This window comes from Abramis brama (genome assembly GCF_963993115.1).
Source record: "Abramis brama genome assembly, chromosome: 22".
Classification (NCBI taxonomy): Eukaryota; Metazoa; Chordata; class Actinopteri; order Cypriniformes; family Leuciscidae; genus Abramis; species Abramis brama.
This window is the reverse complement of record NC_139984.1, coordinates 17,946,600-17,966,863: the sequence shown is the minus strand read 5'-3', so window position 1 is coordinate 17,966,863 and position 20,264 is coordinate 17,946,600. Positions and strand designations below refer to the sequence as shown.

Below are 20,264 nucleotides of genomic sequence, written 5' to 3'. Positions count from 1 at the left end.
TTATGATTGGTTACAGCAGGATTCATTTTTTCCCCCGTCAGACTTGACTCTCTCCGACTCGAAGTTCGTTGGCGTTTGTATGAATTGTGCTCAAGTTTGTCGTTGTCTGTTGGGGCAGTGTGAACATGACAGTTATTTTTTCATAAATGTCTAAATCCAACAGCCAACTTGTTTGTTGGTGTAAATTGGCCTTTATTGTAAAGCATTAGCATTTGGAAGACCCCTTGTTACATTTTAAAATGTATTGATATAGAAAAGTTATTTTAATAATTGTAACAATATTTCACAATTTTACCGTTTTACTGTATTTTTGATCAAATAAATGCATCTTTGGTGGCATAAGAAACAAAAGAATTTCAAAACCATTAAAAAAAATCTTACAGACCCCAAACTTTTGAATGGTACTGTACCTGTTGACTAAATAAAGAGCCATGGGACCATTGTCACACGAAACCAGCGAAGTACTCACCGGCAACACTGTAGAAAATGCACACCATCACCCCAGTTTTGTACTTTTATGAATCTTTTTTGTCTTTAATTTATTTACAAGCTTTAAATTTGCTCTAAGTATGAAGAATAACAAGCACTTTAGGTTCAGCGACATCTCCTTAGTGTTTTGTACACGTCACCATCTGCTCATTGACGTCCATTTTGAGCTCTCGTTGTGTGATCCCAGCAGTCCCCCTGAATGCATAGTTCCTGCCGGATTAAACGTTTCACAAAGAGCAAGCTAAAGCAGAGGAACATTTGGAATGGTTATTGAGATAACCTTAAACATGTACTAAACACTTAACTGATGTACTAAACTCAGACCAGGTCTTGTCTTGTCTGTGCTCAACTGGAAAATCAGGGAAGTAGTTTAATAATTGTTATTGTCATTATATTAATAATAAAACTATTATTAACATTATTTCTCTATCCACCAATAACTGCTCGCTGTGACTATCTGCAAATTTTAAATACCCTTTTGTGTATGCTGTTCTTAAAAAAAATAAATTATGAGTCTGAACTTGCGTTTCGTTTCATTGTTGCATGTTTGTATTATTAATATCCTCTTTAAAAGTAACAAAAGAAAAAAATTAAATGCAACATTTCTATAAATAATACATGTTTTTAGTGCTCCAGCAAATGTAAGTCGTCATAGGGTCGCTGCATGTCAGTGAACCGTACCATTCGAAATCTTGCTACACTCCATCCATCCTGATGCATAATATTTTGCTTGTTATGTTACATTTTAATTTGATGCAGTTATTGTTTCAGTGACTACTGTCTCTTCAGCACTAGTTGGCAAATGTGTCCGTTTGTCCCCTCGTCAATTGTCCTCCGACTCCTCCTCTGCCTCGCGCAGCCACGTGAAGAAGGCTGTGACTGACTTCAGGGCAACACCCTTGCCTTGCTGTTCTGCAGGGTCTTTACTGACCTCCCACTTATTGAAAGCGTCTTCAGATATCACATCCTCATCGTACAAACAGTCAAAGAACATCCGGAGCAAATCTGTAAAAAAATAAAAATAAAAACATTTTATTACAAGTTAGTTTAATAATCACTCAAAAAAAAAAAAAAAACATTAAATAAATTAAATGGGGAAAAAAAATTTATTTATCAGTTAGTTTTTATACTGGAAGCTCATAGATAAAAATATGTATAAATAAACAAATCATCCATTATATAACAAGTATTGCATTTGGTGTGAGTTTAAAGGGGACATATCATGCTAAATCCACTTTTTTAGCCCTTAAATGCATTTTGTTGTATATTTGGAGTGTTTTGAAGTACAGAAAAGTTGAAATTATTCTCTTCAGGTGCTTCGTTGATATCTTTATATTCTGTTTTGGTCATATTTTTCAACCTGTTCCGATTTTTCTGTTCTCTATGACGTTTTTTGAACTATTACGTCACAGTATTTGCAGCGGAACTGCCAAATAAGGACACTGACTTCCGGCCCGCCACTTCGAGCAATCCGCCATTTTTATTTCTCGCTGCAATTTTGTAGTCCAAGCTAAAGGATGCAGAAGTTACGAGAGGGTAAGTTAAAATATTCGGTTGTTGGATGTAGTAACCCACACGCTTCATTACACCGTTTAATGTAGATGAACTGCTGCACTTGTGACAGGGCGCATGTTTAACTGAAAGAACAAGCAGAGAGAGAGAACCGGTTGCGTGCACGCTCACTCTCTCTCTCTTCGGAGCCAGGCGAAAGTGTAAACAAGACTTCACCGTCTCCAAACTAGACGCTGTCTTGCTCTCTCTCCCTCGCACATATTAATCAAAATAAATCGACACGGTGGTAAAAGGTCGGAAGACTAAAGTTTCATGTGTAAATACAGTAACACACCATTGCGATACATCCATATGAAGACGTTGTTCTACAGGTTCGTCGTCTTCATTTTCATCTCGCTCCGGCTCCGACTCGAACATGTAAGGCTGGCTGGACAAGTCTTCCGTTGTTGATATTTTGTTAATAACGTGTGGATAAAAAGTTTCTGTGCCGCTAGATAATCGTATCTCTGCTATCAAACTACAAAAATGGCCGAACGGGGTGGAGTTGAACCGAGTGTGGGCGGGGTATGAAGTGTCTCAATTGCATTTAAAGAGACCGCACCAAAACGAGTTGCTCTCAGACGCACATCAGAAAAGGGGTAGAAAAGAGGCCTGTGGAGCTATAATAATGAGGAATTCAGACCCAAGCATTGCAGTTCCGCTTTATATAGACTACAAATGTATGATTTATATGTAAAAAGGAACGATTTAAAAGCATGATATGTCTCCTTTAAGTGGGAATGTGAAAGGCTTTACTCACTAGCAGGCTGGTCCAGTTTTACTATCAAAGCTTGAAGTGCGTAAAGTGCTTGCAACTGTCTCTCTGTGTCTGAGTTAAGGTACTTGTGTAATACAGGCAACCTCCTCTGGATTATGGTCAAGTCCACTTTGCTTGAGGAGCCATCGGCTGCAGGCAGAAGAGAGGATTTGAGCGTTCGACGTGATGACATTAGAAACTGTACCACATAAAAGGCAAACAAAAAATGCTGCCCACTAATATCAGCATTCCTGTGCAACGCCAAAGTGCTAAAATCCTTATAACTATCTACAATATTAAATAGTTACAACAATTAGCATTGAGTGAAATATCTCATGAAATATATTACATTTTTTATGTATAATATGCAGTGCACACACACATTTTTATATATATAATATGCACATACATAATGCATTTAGGCATGTGGTCATGGTAAAGACATTCAGGTGAGCATCAGAAAAGGGAAGAAAGGTGATTTAAGTGATTTTGAACATGACATGGTTGTTTGTGCCAGACGGGCTGAGCCGAGTATTTTAGAAACGGATGGAATCTACTGGGATTTTCACGTACAACCATCTCTAGGGTTTACAGAAAATGGTCCAAAAAATCAAAAATATCCATCAGCGGCAGTTCTGTGAGCGAAAATGGTTGATGCCAGAGGTATTTTCTTGGCACACTTTGGGCCCCTTAGTGCCAATTGAGCATTGTTTAAATGCCACCGCCTACCTGAGTATTGTTGCTGACCATATCCATCCCTTTATGACCACAGTGTATCCATGGCTACTTCCAGCAGGATAACACAGCTTGTCATTAAGCTCAAATCTTCTCAAACTGGTTTCTTGAACATGTGAACATGAGTTCACAATACTCAAATGGCCTCCACAGTCACCAGATCTCAATCCAATAGAGCGCCTCTGGGATGTGGTGGAATGGGATATTTGCATCATGGATGTGCAGCTGACAAATCTGCAGCAACTGTGGGATGCTATCATGTCAATATAGACCAAAATCTCTGAGGAATGTTTCCAGCACATTTTTAAATCTGTGCCACGAAGAATTAAGGCAGTTCTGAAGGGGGTCCAACCCGGTCCTAGCAAGGTGTACCTAATAAAGTGGCCAGTTAAACTGATTTATTTACATTACATTTTAATTTCACTTAATGTGGGAAAGTGAGATTTTTTGATTTTTCAGAAAAATTAGTTGGACATCAAGCAATTACTGGCTGTTGAAAACCCAAAACCCTGATGTATTTTGGGGGGTCTAAATGATCCTTGATATAATAAAATTTTGGGATTAATTCCAGCTCGGTTTTATGAGTTTCACTACCCAGAACTGTTCTCTGTTGTTATTGTGTAAAAGAAATACTGAGCCACTTACTTTTTACTGCTGCCTTGCACACAGAAGTCATTAAAGCTCTGAGGAAAGGAGGTGAACTCATTTCTGATTCATCTAGATTGGCCTGTAATAAATGATCACGCGTCAATGAGAAGATCATTCACAGAGTTTCACATCCTTCAATGAAGTGAGCCTGAAGAGCCAGCTGTAAATCTACCTCAACCCAGTCGAAGATTTGTTCATCGCCAGCCAGGTCCTCAAGTAGTAGTTTTTCAAGTTGCTTGTTCAGTTCCTCAGGCGAGAGTGTTCTCTTAGAGACAGCTTCGGTCAGGTTTGAGCCGTCAGAAAGAGTGAAGTCTAGTTTCTGTCGAAGGTCAAATTAGAGATGTAACTCGTTCAGTATGGAACAGCTGCTTAATAAGTGAATGTTTTGATAATTAGCGCATATTAGACTAAATGAAGTCTCACATGTTCTGTGATGAAGCTGTGCACATCCTCTGTTTCAGGTATAAAATCTGCCCAGCTCAACTCAGAGTCCCTCCATAATGATCCCACTTTCCTATGGCTCTGAATCATACACAATCCATTTATTTCCACCATCTTCACAGTTAGAAAAAAATTTGGCAACACGAACAAATAAAATGTTTTTAGCTTACCATTTGTTTGCATAGAAGGTGCAATATTTCAGAAAATAATATCCCAGCTCTTCCCACAGGGAGTAATGGTTTGCTAAATTCACTGCGGAAACAAAATAAGCAAATGAAACAAAACTTGTGTACAGGCAATTACTAAAGCCGATGGGTTTAGTAGCACTGCGGTAAAAACTCACCTAAATAATTCTCTCATAGAGATTCCCCCCTCTCGAAGCACAGGGGTCACCAGCTCCGCAAGGTACAGCCATATATGCGGAATATCAATGGCCATATCATCTGCTAATTCAAGAGTTTCAGAAAACCTGTGGGGACAAAACAAATGCATTAAAATCCCAGAATAGAATTGATTTTTTTTTTTTTCAGAGTTGTTTTTGAAGGTTTCTTTCAGTGTTCAATGTTTTGATAGAAAACAGCCCTATTCAATCAAAAAATACAGAAATGCATGCAATATCTGACATAAATTGAAAGTATACTTCAATTTTGATGAAAACACTTTAGTTTATGCAAACAGCGGACTGCATAGCCTTTCAAATATATAGTGTGCACGAATACAGGCGCCTGAAACATGCACACTAGAAAATGTCATCATTGTCCATTGTTTGCACTATTCCAGAAGTTCCGACCAACAAAACTGTCATTGTACACTAACTAGTTTGTAGGCATCTCTCAACCACCTCACAAACGCTCGTCAATGCGACCGTCTATTGTTGCTGTCTGTCCAAACTCTGTACAAATATTTTTCTCATCGAGCTACAACTTATTAATTATCAGTCATTAGTTCTGACCAACAGGAAGTCAGCTATTTTTTTACCACTAGATGGCAGCATAGGCCTATTTTAAACAGGGATGAGGAAAGCCTTGTTGCTGAGAACAGTGTTTTCAGACATAATTAATTACTTTTATTAGCCATTGCATTTGGATATATATTTAGACGATCAAAGACTACTTTCTGTCACAATTTAAAATGTTGAATTTTATGGCTCAACTAACTGGTAAACAGTCTCCAACTTATCCTTTGTTTATCCTCATTTTATACTTTTGATGGTTTAGAGCAGGGGTCGGCAAGTAAGTTTGGTATCGGGCCAAAAAAAAATTTGCCACTAGATGGTGGCCCAGAACATAGGCCAGACAAAGGATAATTTAAGAAATGAATTGATAAAAAAAATGCAACTACAATTGCCTGTGACAGTGTCTTTTGTAACTGGTAGTGAGCTGGTACTCCTGTGTTAAATCCTGCAGTAGGACAGTCATTAACAAAATGCCACATTTGTGTGGCGGTGTCCAGGTTTTACACTGGATAAATGAATACAGCAGTAGTGACACGTAACCTGGCAAGTATCTTCATTCACCAACTTGCAACACAGACCGCCTTGCTAAAACACAACTATGTGGGAGATGCAGAATGGATAAAAATAACTATAAAAATAAATTAAAAAGAACTTTAATAAGCCCATTAATGGCATCTTTTAGTCATGCTCTTAACGAACTATGTTTTATTTCCTCTTTCCATATTGTGAATAATAAATGTGTATCATTTTAATTCGCATGTTACACAATGGAGCCTAACTTATTGTAATAATTATTTGACGTAGCCTACTTTTACACTCAAAACTATTCCGTTGCATTTTTCTTTATTGTTTGCGTGTGATCTGTTTCTATCAGTTTTAATGACAAAATAAAGGCATATAACCAGTTTATTTGTAGAGCACTGACATAGTTTTATATAATAAGTTTAATTTAAAAAAAATTTTTTTTACTTAAGATAAATACTTATGGACTTACAAAATTTTGAGCTGCAAATGATAACTTCAAACTCAATTGAAAGTGACCTATAACATCCTAGGACATAGAATTCATGGTTTCATGGATGTAGCTGTTGTGGTTCATGGTCATAGTGGCACCAGCTGGCTGCAGTAAACGTGGAATATTCAAATGATTTTGACGTAGTTCTTTTACAATTACCCACTTTAAATGCACATCGCCCGCCTAGCACACTTGACCTAAAGCCACCGGGCATGGCGGTGGTGCCGGGGCTTGGGCCCGTCATCATTGCTTGCAGCTATATTAGTTTGGTGTTGTTTCTTTTTTGACTGTGAAACAACAGGTCGGGCCAGTGTCCCCACTTTCTGGACCAACTAATTAGCGCAAAAGAATCTGACTGCATGTGAACAGTACACATTTTATGTTGATGATGAAATTTAAGATACATGCTGTGTATGCATAACCTAGTGTACACACAAAAACCGAAGTATACTTTGGGCTTTAAAGTAATGTCACGCATCACCGTTTCTGGGTCCAATCACTCCATCAAATCCCAAAAGCAAACAACAAACGATGCTAATATACACTCACAGTGTGCTGTGGTACAACTGAAAAATCATGATCTAAACTTTATCTACTTATCAAAATCTCAGTTGCCGATAGACTTTAGTGTACACGCAAGTTTTTAAAAGCTAAGCTTAAAGGTGTGCTATAAATGAATAGTGCTCATAAATGGCTGGAAACAGTTTTTTATACGTCATTTTATGTCACTTAACTCTTTCCCCGCCTTTGACGGAATTTTCCGTTATTTATTAGACAGCGCTTCCCCGCCATTGACGGAATTTTCCGGCTTTCCGTGTTTTCACTGTAACACGGAAGGGTGCGCTATTACGCATCTTCTGAAAGAGTAGAGAATCTCCAGATCAAAACACAGGCAAAAAAGCATTGCTTATGCACGTTGTATTCTTTGATAAAAAAAACAAAACATTTTCTCAGCTTTTTGTTCAAAATGTTGCTTTTTTATGAAACTTACCCACATTCAAGTGTTGATAAAAACAGAATGCATGAAGCTAGAATAAAACTTTTTTTGTTTAAAAGCAGAGGCTCTGTTCTTGATATATTGCATGTTCAGAAATTCATACAACAAAATATTCTAGGGGCCATGAATTTTTTTTTTTAAGTGATCAAAAACACTGGCGGCGGCTGGCAACAAAAAAAATGTTGACGGGGAAAGAGTTAGACATATATACATTAGCTTAGCAACATGCTAATGGCAAAAAAATTCTTGTTTTGAAGCAGAAAGTAAATAAAATTAACAAAATTTAAATTTTATATATTTTAGTGATTTTTTTCATTATCGATTATAATAATTTTAAATAATTAGTCATTACATTAGTTACTTCATGGGACCTTAGTAGACAGTAGATAGTGAGGCTGCTTACTATGTTTTGGAACAGAACTCAAAAAGTTAAAAGTGCTGCAATCTCACCCTTTAAAAAACTGAAGTTTGAGGAGGATTCCAGCCTGCAGGAGCTGATAGAGCAGCTGACCCATATGGTCTCGCGTGATCTGACTCCTCTCCAGTGTGGACTCCACACCCACCCGCACAAACACATAGAGCATGGCAGGTTGCTCTAGTTCCTCCACACACTGCACTGCCTCCTGCATCACAAGTATGCAATGATTAGAAAAACCTCAATTGCCATTCTGGACTGGGAGATAGAGTTTAATAAGTCAAATATAAAATGTCATTTTAGGTGATAAAAAAAAAAAAAAAATGGTACAAACCTTATAATCATTAATGTGCAAAAACTCATCAATAATGGACTTGGACCGCCTCTCCATGTCCTCTTCTGTTAATGCAGGCTTATCTGGAGAGGGTCCTGACAGTACTTCAAGTTTAACAGCTGCAATACGAGACAGTATTTAGTTTTCTTCCCATGTATTTCATGTTACTGTAACCAACAACACATTTTGTACATCATCATAATGTGTGTGAGGGTCTTCGTGCGGCTCACCAGACTCCCTGGATTGGCTATGCTCCAGTCTGCTCTTGTCTGCAGTGCTGGCGGGCAGCTTGGGTGTGTCTGAGGCATTAGAGTCTCTGCGGAACACTTCCTGGACCGACTCCTCGGGAACATCCTTATTGCTGCTACCCAACGAGATGGGCCCTGTCCGGGTGGGACCCACACTTAATGGCTTGTCATTGCGCTCCCGGCCTGAGTTTCCACGACTGAGAAATTCACAAACATACCAAAAACATACATTCATGAATCTCCAAATGTATTGTGTAAGTGTTTTCCTTCAATTCCATTACAAATGAAACAATATTTTAATTTAAATACTTGCTAAAATAAAATGCTAATTATAAAATAATAAGTTGATTAATTGTTTAATTTAATTTATCATCATTTTATCGTATATATTTCAATGTATTATACAATTAAATAATTATTTGAATATTATTTAATGTTATAAATGTAAAGTATAATTACTTATAATTTGCTAATAATGTTATGCTTATAATAAATAAACAAATAAGGCAGCACAGAATGAGTTAGGCATCAATCAATATATAAATACATCCTACAAGTACATCCAACAAATATTTACATATATCAAATATTGATAAACACCACAGACGAAATGTAAGACTGAAAAGGAAGCTTCCACTTCACAATTACTATATTTTACATGAGTACAGTACCTGCTGAGAACTCTCCTGGCATCAAAATCTGGGGATGTAGAGGGTAAAGAGGAGGTTGGGGTTGGTTGCAGGGGTGAGTAACGGTTCAAACTGGCACTGGGGCGAGAGACATCTAAAAGAAAAAGGTTGCAAAACAGGAAGAAAACAGATATTTTAGTATAGAGCCAGAAAGTCCTGCTAAACTATAAAACAGCTGGAATTGACCGAGCCAACAGCCCTACACCACTCTTTCTTTACCTGACTCACTGGCCTTGGCTCCAGCCCCTCCACTGCTGCCCTTCATCCAGTTCAGCTGAGCTCTTGGTCCCAGCTGAATCTTTTCATCTATTGTTGGCTGAAGAAGGCAAACACATGGTTTCAGTAAGATCATATTACAGTTTCTCATGTAATCATATAGATCAGTGGTTCTTAATGGCCCCGTCCCATATGGCACACTTGATATGCAGTTACGGTCTAGTGGACGTGACTGTGAAGTCCACGAGACCGTAGGATGTCCCACTCAGCATTTTAGGTTTCAGAAGGGTTCTCGTGAGTGTTCCCTTTGTAGTCAATATGCGCCCTCGATGCACACTTTTGCAGAGCCCGTACTGAAGCAAGCTCTGCAGCAGACTTCTTCCCGACAGTCAAAGTGGTGTTACGTTGGAGTGTTTAGGGTGCAATTTGGGACAAGGCCAATCATCACTACACACTTTGTGTGTCTCCCTTATTTAACGCACTTAATTCAAATCAGCAGCTCATTAGAAGAAAGCTTCATGAACTAAACTTGGTGTGTAAGAAAAGGTATAAAATGTGTGCACTGTGGATCCCCAGAATCACAATTAAGAATCAGTGAGATACTAAGATGCTACTACAAGCAAACAGAACAACCATCAGGTGGGGCTGCTGAGTCAAATAGGCAATTCGCTTATTTACAAACACTGCAAAAAATCATTTTCTCAATCAATATCTTTGTCTTATTTTCTACTAAAAATTATTTTATCACCATTAAGCCTCACGAAATGTATGCTTATAACAACAGATTTGCTAATAGGGTTGGAAAGGTCATCAAGATCTTTTGTTGTTGTTGTTAGTTTTGATATTTTGGGGTGGTGCTTTAACTGTTCTTATGCTGTGCCTTAGCTGACAGTTTGCATGGTAAAAGCCTTTTTATACAGGGCTTCCAGTTATGACCAGTTAGTTTAATAGTCCTCCACAAAATATGAAAATGTTGTTTGGCACATTCAGAGTGAAAAGAAAAAATGTAAATTAATTTTACATTTTATTTTACTGGAAAATATAGACAATAGACAATATATATATATATATATATATATATATATATATATATATATATTATTTTTTTTTTTTATTATATATTTTTAGAGTGAAATGGCTTTAAGTTAAAGTGCTGCAAAAAAGCACAATCAATGACGTTGCATGGTGTAGTTCACACAACCTCCATAAGTATGATTCAGATGATGAGATCAATTGTTTACCTAAAAATGCAGCTTCCTCCCTTTCAAGAAGATCATCGGGGAATGTGAAAACACAGCTATGCTAGCAATCAATAGATGTGACCAAAAAGAAAAAGTGTCTTTGTTTGAACTCTACCTTGGAGATCTTGGGAATCTTAGTGGGATCTATTGTTCTGCTGTTCTTGGTCGTAGGCACAGTGCTCCAGGTCTCCTCTCTCGGCACCGCTGCAACATGAAGCGAAAGAACGGTAGGAACAGAGTACAGTTGCTTCATCAGCGAGTGAAAACAGAAAGGAGGCCCACAGGACTGAGTAAGCTGTAAAGAGGATTAGCCTATAGCAGAAGTCTCTTTCTGACCTGGTCTCCTCTTGTTGTCCTTGGACAGCAGTTGCTGGTGGACCTTTCTCTGTTCCTCCTGTTCCTCCAACTTTGCCTCTTTATGGATCTGCTCGATGGTCTTGGGGCCCATGTCAACTCTCCGAGACACCCAATTGTGCTGAGATGAGTAAAGAACACAAATAATGACCTGAAAATACCAGAATGACTGCCAAACAATACAAGAAAGTTCCTCACACTATAAAGCTCAACAATAGGATTCAGAAAGTAAAAAAAGTTAAAATAAATATCTTTAATATTTACTTTTATTTAATATTTACACCTTTAAATAAAAATATTATTTACATGAACAGAAATTGGAAGAAAAAAAGTGTACAGGCCGATTAATAAAAGGGTTACACGTCACTTTTAAAAATATACCAACACCTTTATCAATAGATAATCACTTTTTGCTTTCAATCCCTTTGTGAATTGAGTAAATATTGAATTGTATTATGTACACTACTGTCCAAAAGTTTGGGGTCAGTAAGTAAAACCAATTATTTTTTAAAGAAATTCATTTTATTCAGCAAGGACACATTAAAGGGATTATGCGGCAGGAAGCTTGTGCTCCAGACTGTCGTCAATGCGCTCAGGACTGTTTGCCGAGGCTGTGGATTACAGGTAATAATGTTGTAAATAATGTTCAGTTTCTTGCACAGACCGACCGTTTCACTTCATAAGACCACAATGCATCGTCAGGAGCCATGGGTATTAACTTTGTTTTGTTTTGTGTTTTCTTGACTCTCAGAGTGACGGTAACCATTGACTCGCATTATATGAATCACAAAGGACTAGTTTCATCTTAATATCTTCTTTACTGTTGTACTGAAGAAAAAAAAAGGATGTAAATTAATAGCAAATTTTAATTTTTGGGTGAACTATTCCTTTAAACTGATCAAAAGTGACAGTAAAAGACAATTAAAAAATATTTTTATTTCAAGTAAATGTTCTTTTGAACTTTCTATTCATCAAAGAATACTGAAAAAAAGGCATGAAGGTTTCCACAAAAATATTAAGCATCTCAACTGTTTTCAACATTAAGAAATGTTTTTCCTGAGCATCAAATCAGCATATTAGAATGATTTCTGAAGGATCATGTTACTCTGAAGACTGGAGTAATGATGCTGAAAATTCAGTTTTGCCAACACAGGAAAAAATCCGAAAACTTTTATTTTTAATTGTAATAATATTTCACAATATTACTGTTTTTACTGTATTCTAATCAAATAAATGCTGCCTTGGTGAGCACATAGCATGAGTTTTTCAAGTTTCCATTTAAAAAAATGTAATACACATTTATAACACCATATATTGTGTTATATTTCCTTATCAGTAAATGACAAAAAAACTAAAAAATTATGCTGCTGCAAGGGCTGAGAGAGTGGCGGCAAATGTGACATCTTTTTCTCTTCTGACCAACGTAATCAATCTCTCTATATGTTTTCCCTCTTTTGGAAAGTTGTGGAAAGTATCACAGATTTTTTTTTTTTTGCTATTGGAGCAAATAGAAATACAGAAATTATATTTACTGTCGTCTCTCGTTCACTGCAATAGAAGTTTACCCAACTACGACAATTCTGCTTCTGAGAGCCCGGCAAATGTGAAAAGGGTCCAAAGGAAAATACATTAAACAAACACAAAACGCCCGAATGATGGGATTACATCATCCGAATGCTTTATGAAACGAGTAGTTAATTCATTCACTCATACAGAATGTTAAGAAAACAATCTTGTACCCTTGTCTTTTCCTTTTCAGTTTACTTCTGGAACCCAGGTTGCTAAAAAATACTCTCTTGATCACCACTTGAAAACAAACGAGAAAAAAAACAAAAAACAGAACTCACCAATCGCAGGTCAATAACGTCCTGCAGCATGAACCGAATGCGTGATGAAGTCTTTCTCTCTTTTACTATCTTCTCCATCTGGTTAAAGTACTGATCCATTCGTGGCTAAAAGGAACAAGAACCATTTGTAAGATGCACAAGCTTCAAAAAAGAAAGAACATAAACAGACCCCCATTTATTTTAATATAATGGACTGTAAAGGGCTGCTGACAAAGCCCAAGAATTGATGTTTGCCTTTATTTAAAGTAAAAAAAACAATTGAGGGTGAGTTAATAATGAGAGAATAAAAATTTGTGGGTAAACCATCCATTAAGAGTGCATTAGACACCACCTCACAGTCATGTCGAAACCGGAGCACATTAAAATGACTCATTTGGGACTAACATTTTCAAGCTAACATGTAGGTTCTGAATTGTAGCAATATGTTCTGGAGAGCTGTACGGACCAGCAGGGGTTTATTCAAATTGTACACAACGCAAAACACTTTGGACAAAAGACGCCAAAGAATATTAGTTTATGAGTGCAGAGAGTGGCCAACACAGATTTCTTTGCATAATTACATTGAAATAAGCAACAGTCTCTGTGCATTTCCATGGGTTGCAGAAGATTTAGGAGGATGGTTATTTTTTAATGCCCATTATAGAGATCTACATCCTCCCTATTAGGATCAACCTGGCTGACCTTAGCTTTCTCGAAGTCCAGGTCCTTGCCAATAGTGGTGAGAAGCCTGCACAGGCACTCCAGTGACTCTGCATCATGGTTTTTCAGCAATTTCACCACACAGTCGTGCATGATGGCCTCTGTCAGCATTCGCAGCTTAAAGAGCTCGCCGATGAACTTGATGTTGCCAATGGAGCGTCTGCGGGCTTTATCTTTCGCCTCTTCCAGCTCTTCCTGCAGTCTCTCCCGCTCGCTAGCCTGAGAGTGAGAATAAGAGTGAGAGGAAGACATGTCAGAAAGGATCATTGTGGGCCCGCTGCACCAAAAGCAATTAGCAAACCGATTTGCCTAGACTACAACTGGAGATCATTTTCAGAGGCCTTTATTGTAACTTTTAACCAGGGCTCTGGGGTCTCATTTATAAAACTGTGCGTAGGAACCTTACTAAAAGTGTACGTGCGCCCGAAAGCCAAAAATGGCGTACGCAAAAAAATATTCAGATTTATAAAACCGCTCGTACGCCAGAACCTGCGCAGAATTCACTTTATAAATCCCAGTCAGTGGAAGATTGTGCGCACATGCGTCTCCACCCCGAAATAACCATATATGGAGCTTACAACGCCTAGTTTTACTATGCAGATCCTCATCTGCATATCATTTGCATATGATTATTCATCCACGTGATAACGTTTAACGGTACAAGACACATTAGGCTACATTAATAAAAATCAAGTAGTTGCCTATCCTTGCCTTGTTTTTGAATACATAAATCAAATAGTGTAAAATACATTTCAGAGAAAGTTTTTCTCAATCTTTTCCACTGGCCGAATTTTATTTTTAATTGATTTATATTTTTAATGGAAACAGATAGGCCTTGGGCATTATTTGCACAAAACTATTTTCTCAGACAATCTGGTAGTATCATGATAAGCAATTATCTCTGTGGTTAAAACATTAAAACACAGCATGCCAGAGGAAAAGTGTTCAAAAACATCGCATCCACAACAAATATTTCTATTGACTGAATTTGAATATTCAGTAATGATTTCATGTTTAAGTTCTTAACTCCATTAATTTGAATGGCATATATAATCTAAATGTTTATATCAGAAGTAAAACATAGTTTAAATCATTATTTTATTTATTTAAACTGTTATTTGCGTCAGTTTCACTAAACGGCCCAACGCGCTCGCTGGTGCGGACATTTAAGAAGGGATGGATATTTGCTTCAAGTGACAGGCTTGGTGAGTGAAATTATATTTGTATTATCTTTCTGTATTATCTTTAGATTTTCTGTCTAAAAGTGACCAAAAAGACACTTAACTCCAGCTCACCATCGGTGTCGCCAATTCCCTTTGTCTCCAGAATGTGCGTACGCACGGCTCAAAGTTTGCTTAAAGGTGCGCACATTCTCCCGTCAAGTTTGTTTTTTATAGATCACAACCTTTGCGTGGGAACTGGCGTACGTACGTTTCCAGCCCCGTTTTGTGCGTACGCACGCTTTATAAATGAGACCCCTGAACCGGTTCAAGGAATGAAAACAAAAACCGGAAAATTTCTTTTTAAAAACTTTATTTTTCCAATAATTAAACACCATGTGGTCAAGGTTAGTATTTTGGCTTTATTTATGGTCAGACACATGCATGTGTCATTATATTATTATAATTTTACAAAAATCAATTTTAAATGGAGTTACAAGGTTTAGTCACAACAAGCTCTTAGTATAAAGTTATATTCAAGCTCTACTAAGCTCTAGTATAAATAAAAATTATTTAAAAACTTTTGGTGGAAAGTATCTTTTTTCTTTGCTGTTTCAGTTGAATATTTTCAGTTGCCCAAATTTCACTGGGAGATCAAGTTATGACATTTTAATAAAAATAATGAGGTAAAAAAAACTAAATGCATGGATGAATCGTTCATAATGAAATCCATAACATTCATTTAGAAAATAGATATTATGCGACTTTTATACTAGGATATACAGTACTTTCACTGAATCACAACTTCATACAAAGCAATCAGATTGGTTTTATTTGACTTCAGATAATCATATTGATTATGGTATATGGACTACTTTTTTCTTTCACTGTTTACATTACTTATATTTTATGGGAAAGAGCATGAATAACACTAAATGTCTCCTTTTGTGTCAGCAGTTCAGTCTTCATATTAATATGAGGGTAAGTAGATGACAGTAATGTGTAACTGGCTAACTATTCATATGCATATAATTATAAAAAATAATGTATTAATAAATCATTTTACTCCTAACTTTAGTTAAGGCTCATGTACCATTCATTTTTGTATCTGTTCTTATGCACAATATTGGATCTGGATTCAAGTAATTATAAGTGACTTTTCTTTTTTAAAGATTTACTGTATCAGTAGTACGAAAATTAATAAAAATGTATGCTTATGACTTCTTAACCCTAAAACAGGCAACGTGACTCACGAGTCACATAGTTTTTATTGTCTTTTTTGGGGCATAAGAATGATTTCTTCATGAAATCCTTTTATCATTTATCACAGCGTGGTCTGTCTTGAGTATGCTGGTCACATGATTTGCTTCAATTTTTGTGTGATAAATTAGTCAGCCTGACCTAAATCCAACATGGCTACTGGTGGTGGAGGACATTCAGATTTTGAGGAAAGTAAATATATATTAAACTTACTTATCTTCTGGAAAAATAATAATAATACTGCTAATATTAATTGTGAACATTGTCTTAAGGTGCTGAAGAAGAAAATGTATTAATATGTTGGTCATGTTGTTATTTAGCACGTTTTGAAATATATGTGACTCCTGAGTCACGTTGCCTGTTTAGGGTATAAAAAAGGGATTAACCCTAATTTTGACCATCTTTGTATTTTTAATTTTTAATTCACTATATTACAATTAAATCCTAATCTAATAATGACAAACTATATATCGTTGGAAAGGTCTAAGACTCCTAAATAGATATTATAGCACTGTTTTTTGTTACAAATTATGTAGGAACAGTAATAGATGAATTTATGACAAGAGTGCACCTCAAAAAATTTACATCATAACAGGAGTTCTGGCGTTTGTCACAAAAAGTCGATGCACACACTTTTAATAATTGAAACTTTGGTTTTCATGCTAAAAGTTCATAATAAAACATATAAACTAGTATGTCAATAAAAAATGCTAAAATAATATTATCCTCTAAAAAGTATAATATATATATATATATATATATATTATCCTCTAAAATATAATATTATCTTTTTTATCGCCTTTTTATTACATCACATATTTTAGTAGTTATCATAAATTAGGTATCATTTGAAAGTTTACAAACTCAGAATTCATCCTGTGAAAACCGTTTTGAAATTGGACGTTATGTTACCATAGAAACGGTACTCTAAATTCTTTTATCTGACTCCACCTCTTTTGGGCGTAATCATGTTTCATAATTTATGATCAAAACCTTTTCTAATATTGACAAAATATTGTCAGAAAGGTCTGAGTCTCAAGGTTCGATATTTTGTGACAGAAGTGATATTTGGACAGAAATGTATTAATTTGTTACGGCAGAATGCATACAATTAAATTCAATGCAATGTATGTCATCCGGTGGCTATTTCTGGTATTACGCCTAAACAAAATCTCATGGGAACTTAAAGTTTTGTGATATCAACTTCAAATTTGGAACACAACTTGGTTAGATATATGGCTTTGATTTTATATCAATTTTAGAGTAAACAATATTTTGTAAAATAGATATTTTATATAAAAGAATATTAAGTACAGTATATTTGATTTACTGTAAATTTAAACTTCCATAACTTTTTCATATTTTAATTTTTTTAAGTGCTTTCACTTCAGCAATAATCTGCTGAGTATCTTCTTTTAAACAAGACCAAACCCAAAAGCATTCTCGAATTACAACCATTTAAGTTTGAATAGTGCATTTTAATGTCCATTCTCAAAAAGGGAGTGACAGTTAAGGGGTTAAAGTACCATTTTTTATATCCGATTTCAAAACAGTTTTCACAGGCTGAATCTTGAGTTTGTAAGCTTTTGAATGATATATAATTTGTCAACATTAGATCAGAAGAAGTATAGGATATAATTGTTTTAAAAATGCAGTGGCAAGTGGGCCAGTAACAGTTAACAGATTAATGACTTGGTCCTTTTTTTATACCCTAATCAGGCAACGTGACCTGGGAGTCACAACTCATAAAATCCTAAATATATCAAATATTTCCAAAATTCCTTTGGATATGTTTTACTTAAGTCCAGATGATATCAAAAATTACATGAAATGATTTTTTGCTTATCATTTTCTACTCTTGCCTGTTTAAGGGTTAAAAATGTTTGCATGCCATTTAAATCCACACAAATAATTCTAAGAAACCTGAATCATCTCATGGCATGCGTTATTTACATCATACACAACATCTAGGAAATTTGAATGACCTGTGAACCATTTAAGAACAGTTTTAGAGATCCGTTCGGAGTACCACTTACCGAGGTAGCCGCCTCCAGCTCCCTGTGTTTCTTCTCGAAGGCATCGTCATCTACCTTGTCCTTCTCAAACTCTTTCTGACAGCGGTTCAGAAGCAGCTTCCGAAAATTCACAGTGTTACTGGGCTTATCCGTCATAGGCACTCTTAACTACAAACACAGCACATGTACGTGACTTAACTACATGTTAAACATTCCAAGCTAAACATTTAGTTTGAATCTCTATTTGCTTCCAAAATCACAAATAAACATGTAATTTATTAATCAGTGATCTACGTAACTTATCTGCTACTGTTAAATTTGAACTGGCCCCAGTTTTAATGGAAAGTCTGACTCACCGTGGCCAGACAGCTGCACATATTGCCATAGGCCACAGAGAAGCTGGGTTCATCGATGGCTTTCTCAAAGACCAGGTCTATGACACCCTTGAGCCGCTCCTCCGTGTCAATGGTGAGGTCAGTCACCTGCTTCATCAGCTGGCTGAACATCTGTGGCGTCAGTTTGTTGAGAATACTACGTACTTTTCGGAAAAGCTCCTGCAAAAAACATTAATGAACATATTACTGAATGTCTTCCAAGGCAACAATCAATCCCAAGCTAAATCCCAAATCCCAAGTAATGAGGTAATAAACTATTCAATCATAGCTGAACATCTGGATACCGCAACATACTTTTTCGTACTGCAAAATAAGCTACATAAGGCCATCTGAAATGTGTATTTGGTTAAGGACGGAGTGAAAGTGCAGGGGGACCTGAGTTTTCTGGGCATCTGGATCTTCAATGGCACTCTCCCGCTTCAGACCAGGCTTCCAAGCATTCTCTGTTGTCTTAAGCTGCACCTCATCGTTCACAGACACGTTTGTGATGATCTTGCGTCCAGATGGTCGCCGCAGGCCAACATTCAGCAGCTGAAGTAACAGACATAATCATATAAAACAGACAGGGATAAGTGTTTCAATGAGTGTATCTAAGATAAAGTCAATTGAAAATGCTTTTATTCATGGGTTAAGTATAAAATATTCAATTATATTAAAGACAAAGGGTCTAGAGAGCATAATAATTGACTTATTGTAGTTATTAAGACAAAGCTCCATATTATTTTCAGTATGACTGTGAGAATATGTAATGGAACGGGTAATGGGACAAACCGGTTCTCCCCTGCCTCCCTGAAGCTGTCGGCCGAAATCCGCAAATGCTGGCGTGAAGTCTGGGCCTCTGGAAATCACACGTGGGTCTACCGGCCGCATGGGCAGCTTATTTTGGTTAATCTGTTCAGTGAGGCAGAAACACATTAGGCTTCTCTTAAAGAACCACTTACTACTCTGTACAAGAGCAGTAATGAGTTTTACAGGGATTTAAAAGAGGGCCATAATCAGGTTACAATATCCCTTTATTCCCATAGTACTCCATTTAATGGTGTGGTGCACATTAATTCTGGTCCAACACAATGTTTGTGTTAATAATTTTTAATTATTAACTTTAATCTACCCTTCTACTGTATATGTTCAAAATAGGGCTGTAAATTTAACATGTTCATTTACATTTACATTTATTCATTTAGCAGACGACTTACAAATGAGAACAATGGAAGCAGTTAAACTAACAAAAGGACAACAATATGCAAGTGCTATGACCCTTCCCAGTTTAATCCAACGCAGTACATGTAGAAAGAGATTTTGTGCCTCTTTGAGATGGCACCACAAGACGACGTTCACTTGCAGAGAGCAAGTTTCTGGATGGCACATAAGTCTGAAGTAATGAGTTTAGGTAAAAGGGAACAGAGACAGTGGTTGTTCTGTAGGCAAACGTCAGCGACTTGAATTTGATGCGAGCGGCAACTGGCAACCAGTGCAATTTTGTGAGGAGAGGATTGACGTGTGCCCTCTTCGGCTCGTTAAAGCCGAAGAGTTGGACCAGAACTCAATACTATACATTTAGTACAAGTATAACGCTATTGAATTAACATTTTTTAATTAAACAGTCTGACCTTATCTAGAACAACATCAGAAATGGGAGGAAGCCCCTCTGGTTTCTGCACACATGCAGGCATGAACTGGAAGCCCAAAAGGAAATCTCTGTCGTACTGCTTCTTTCCATTCTTCTCTGCAGGCTCTGCAGAAGAGCAGTGGTAAAACCTGGCAGATACACATGTGGGAAACTAGAGAACATTGAAGAGAGAT

The 20,264-nt window shown here is 36.7% G+C and overlaps 1 protein-coding gene across 9 annotated transcripts in view; it reads right to left on the bottom strand.

Annotated features, from left to right (window-relative positions):
• Positions 1 to 1,015: 1,015 nt before the first annotated feature.
• The window catches only part of eif4g3b (eukaryotic translation initiation factor 4 gamma, 3b), a 47,067-nt gene continuing 27,818 nt past the window's right edge, over positions 1,016 to 20,264 (bottom strand). For 7 of the 9 annotated variants that reach the window (XM_084099916.1, XM_084099912.1, XM_084099917.1 and 4 more), the window contains 21 exons: positions 20,072 to 20,196; positions 19,233 to 19,352; positions 18,837 to 18,992; positions 18,423 to 18,620; positions 18,088 to 18,234; positions 13,614 to 13,850; positions 12,933 to 13,037; positions 11,068 to 11,206; positions 10,847 to 10,935; positions 9,494 to 9,590; positions 9,257 to 9,368; positions 8,568 to 8,782; positions 8,338 to 8,456; positions 8,039 to 8,211; positions 4,965 to 5,090; positions 4,792 to 4,873; positions 4,604 to 4,702; positions 4,353 to 4,499; positions 4,178 to 4,259; positions 2,801 to 2,947; positions 1,016 to 1,494 (listed from right to left, as the gene is read on the bottom strand). In XM_084099916.1, coding sequence (XP_083956042.1) covers positions 1,313 to 1,494; positions 2,801 to 2,947; positions 4,178 to 4,259; positions 4,353 to 4,499; positions 4,604 to 4,702; positions 4,792 to 4,873; positions 4,965 to 5,090; positions 8,039 to 8,211; positions 8,338 to 8,456; positions 8,568 to 8,782; positions 9,257 to 9,368; positions 9,494 to 9,590; positions 10,847 to 10,935; positions 11,068 to 11,206; positions 12,933 to 13,037; positions 13,614 to 13,850; positions 18,088 to 18,234; positions 18,423 to 18,620; positions 18,837 to 18,992; positions 19,233 to 19,352; positions 20,072 to 20,196 — 2,897 coding nt within the window. In that variant the 3' untranslated portion in view covers positions 1,016 to 1,312. Of the gene's footprint in view, positions 1,495 to 2,800; positions 2,948 to 4,177; positions 4,260 to 4,352; positions 4,500 to 4,603; positions 4,703 to 4,791; positions 4,874 to 4,964; positions 5,091 to 7,325; positions 7,449 to 8,038; positions 8,212 to 8,337; positions 8,457 to 8,567; positions 8,783 to 9,256; positions 9,369 to 9,493; positions 9,591 to 10,846; positions 10,936 to 11,067; positions 11,207 to 12,932; positions 13,038 to 13,613; positions 13,851 to 18,087; positions 18,235 to 18,422; positions 18,621 to 18,836; positions 18,993 to 19,232; positions 19,353 to 20,071; positions 20,197 to 20,264 lie in introns of all 9 variants that reach the window. The other 2 variants (XR_014604220.1, XR_014604221.1) reach the window with 1 other exon arrangement.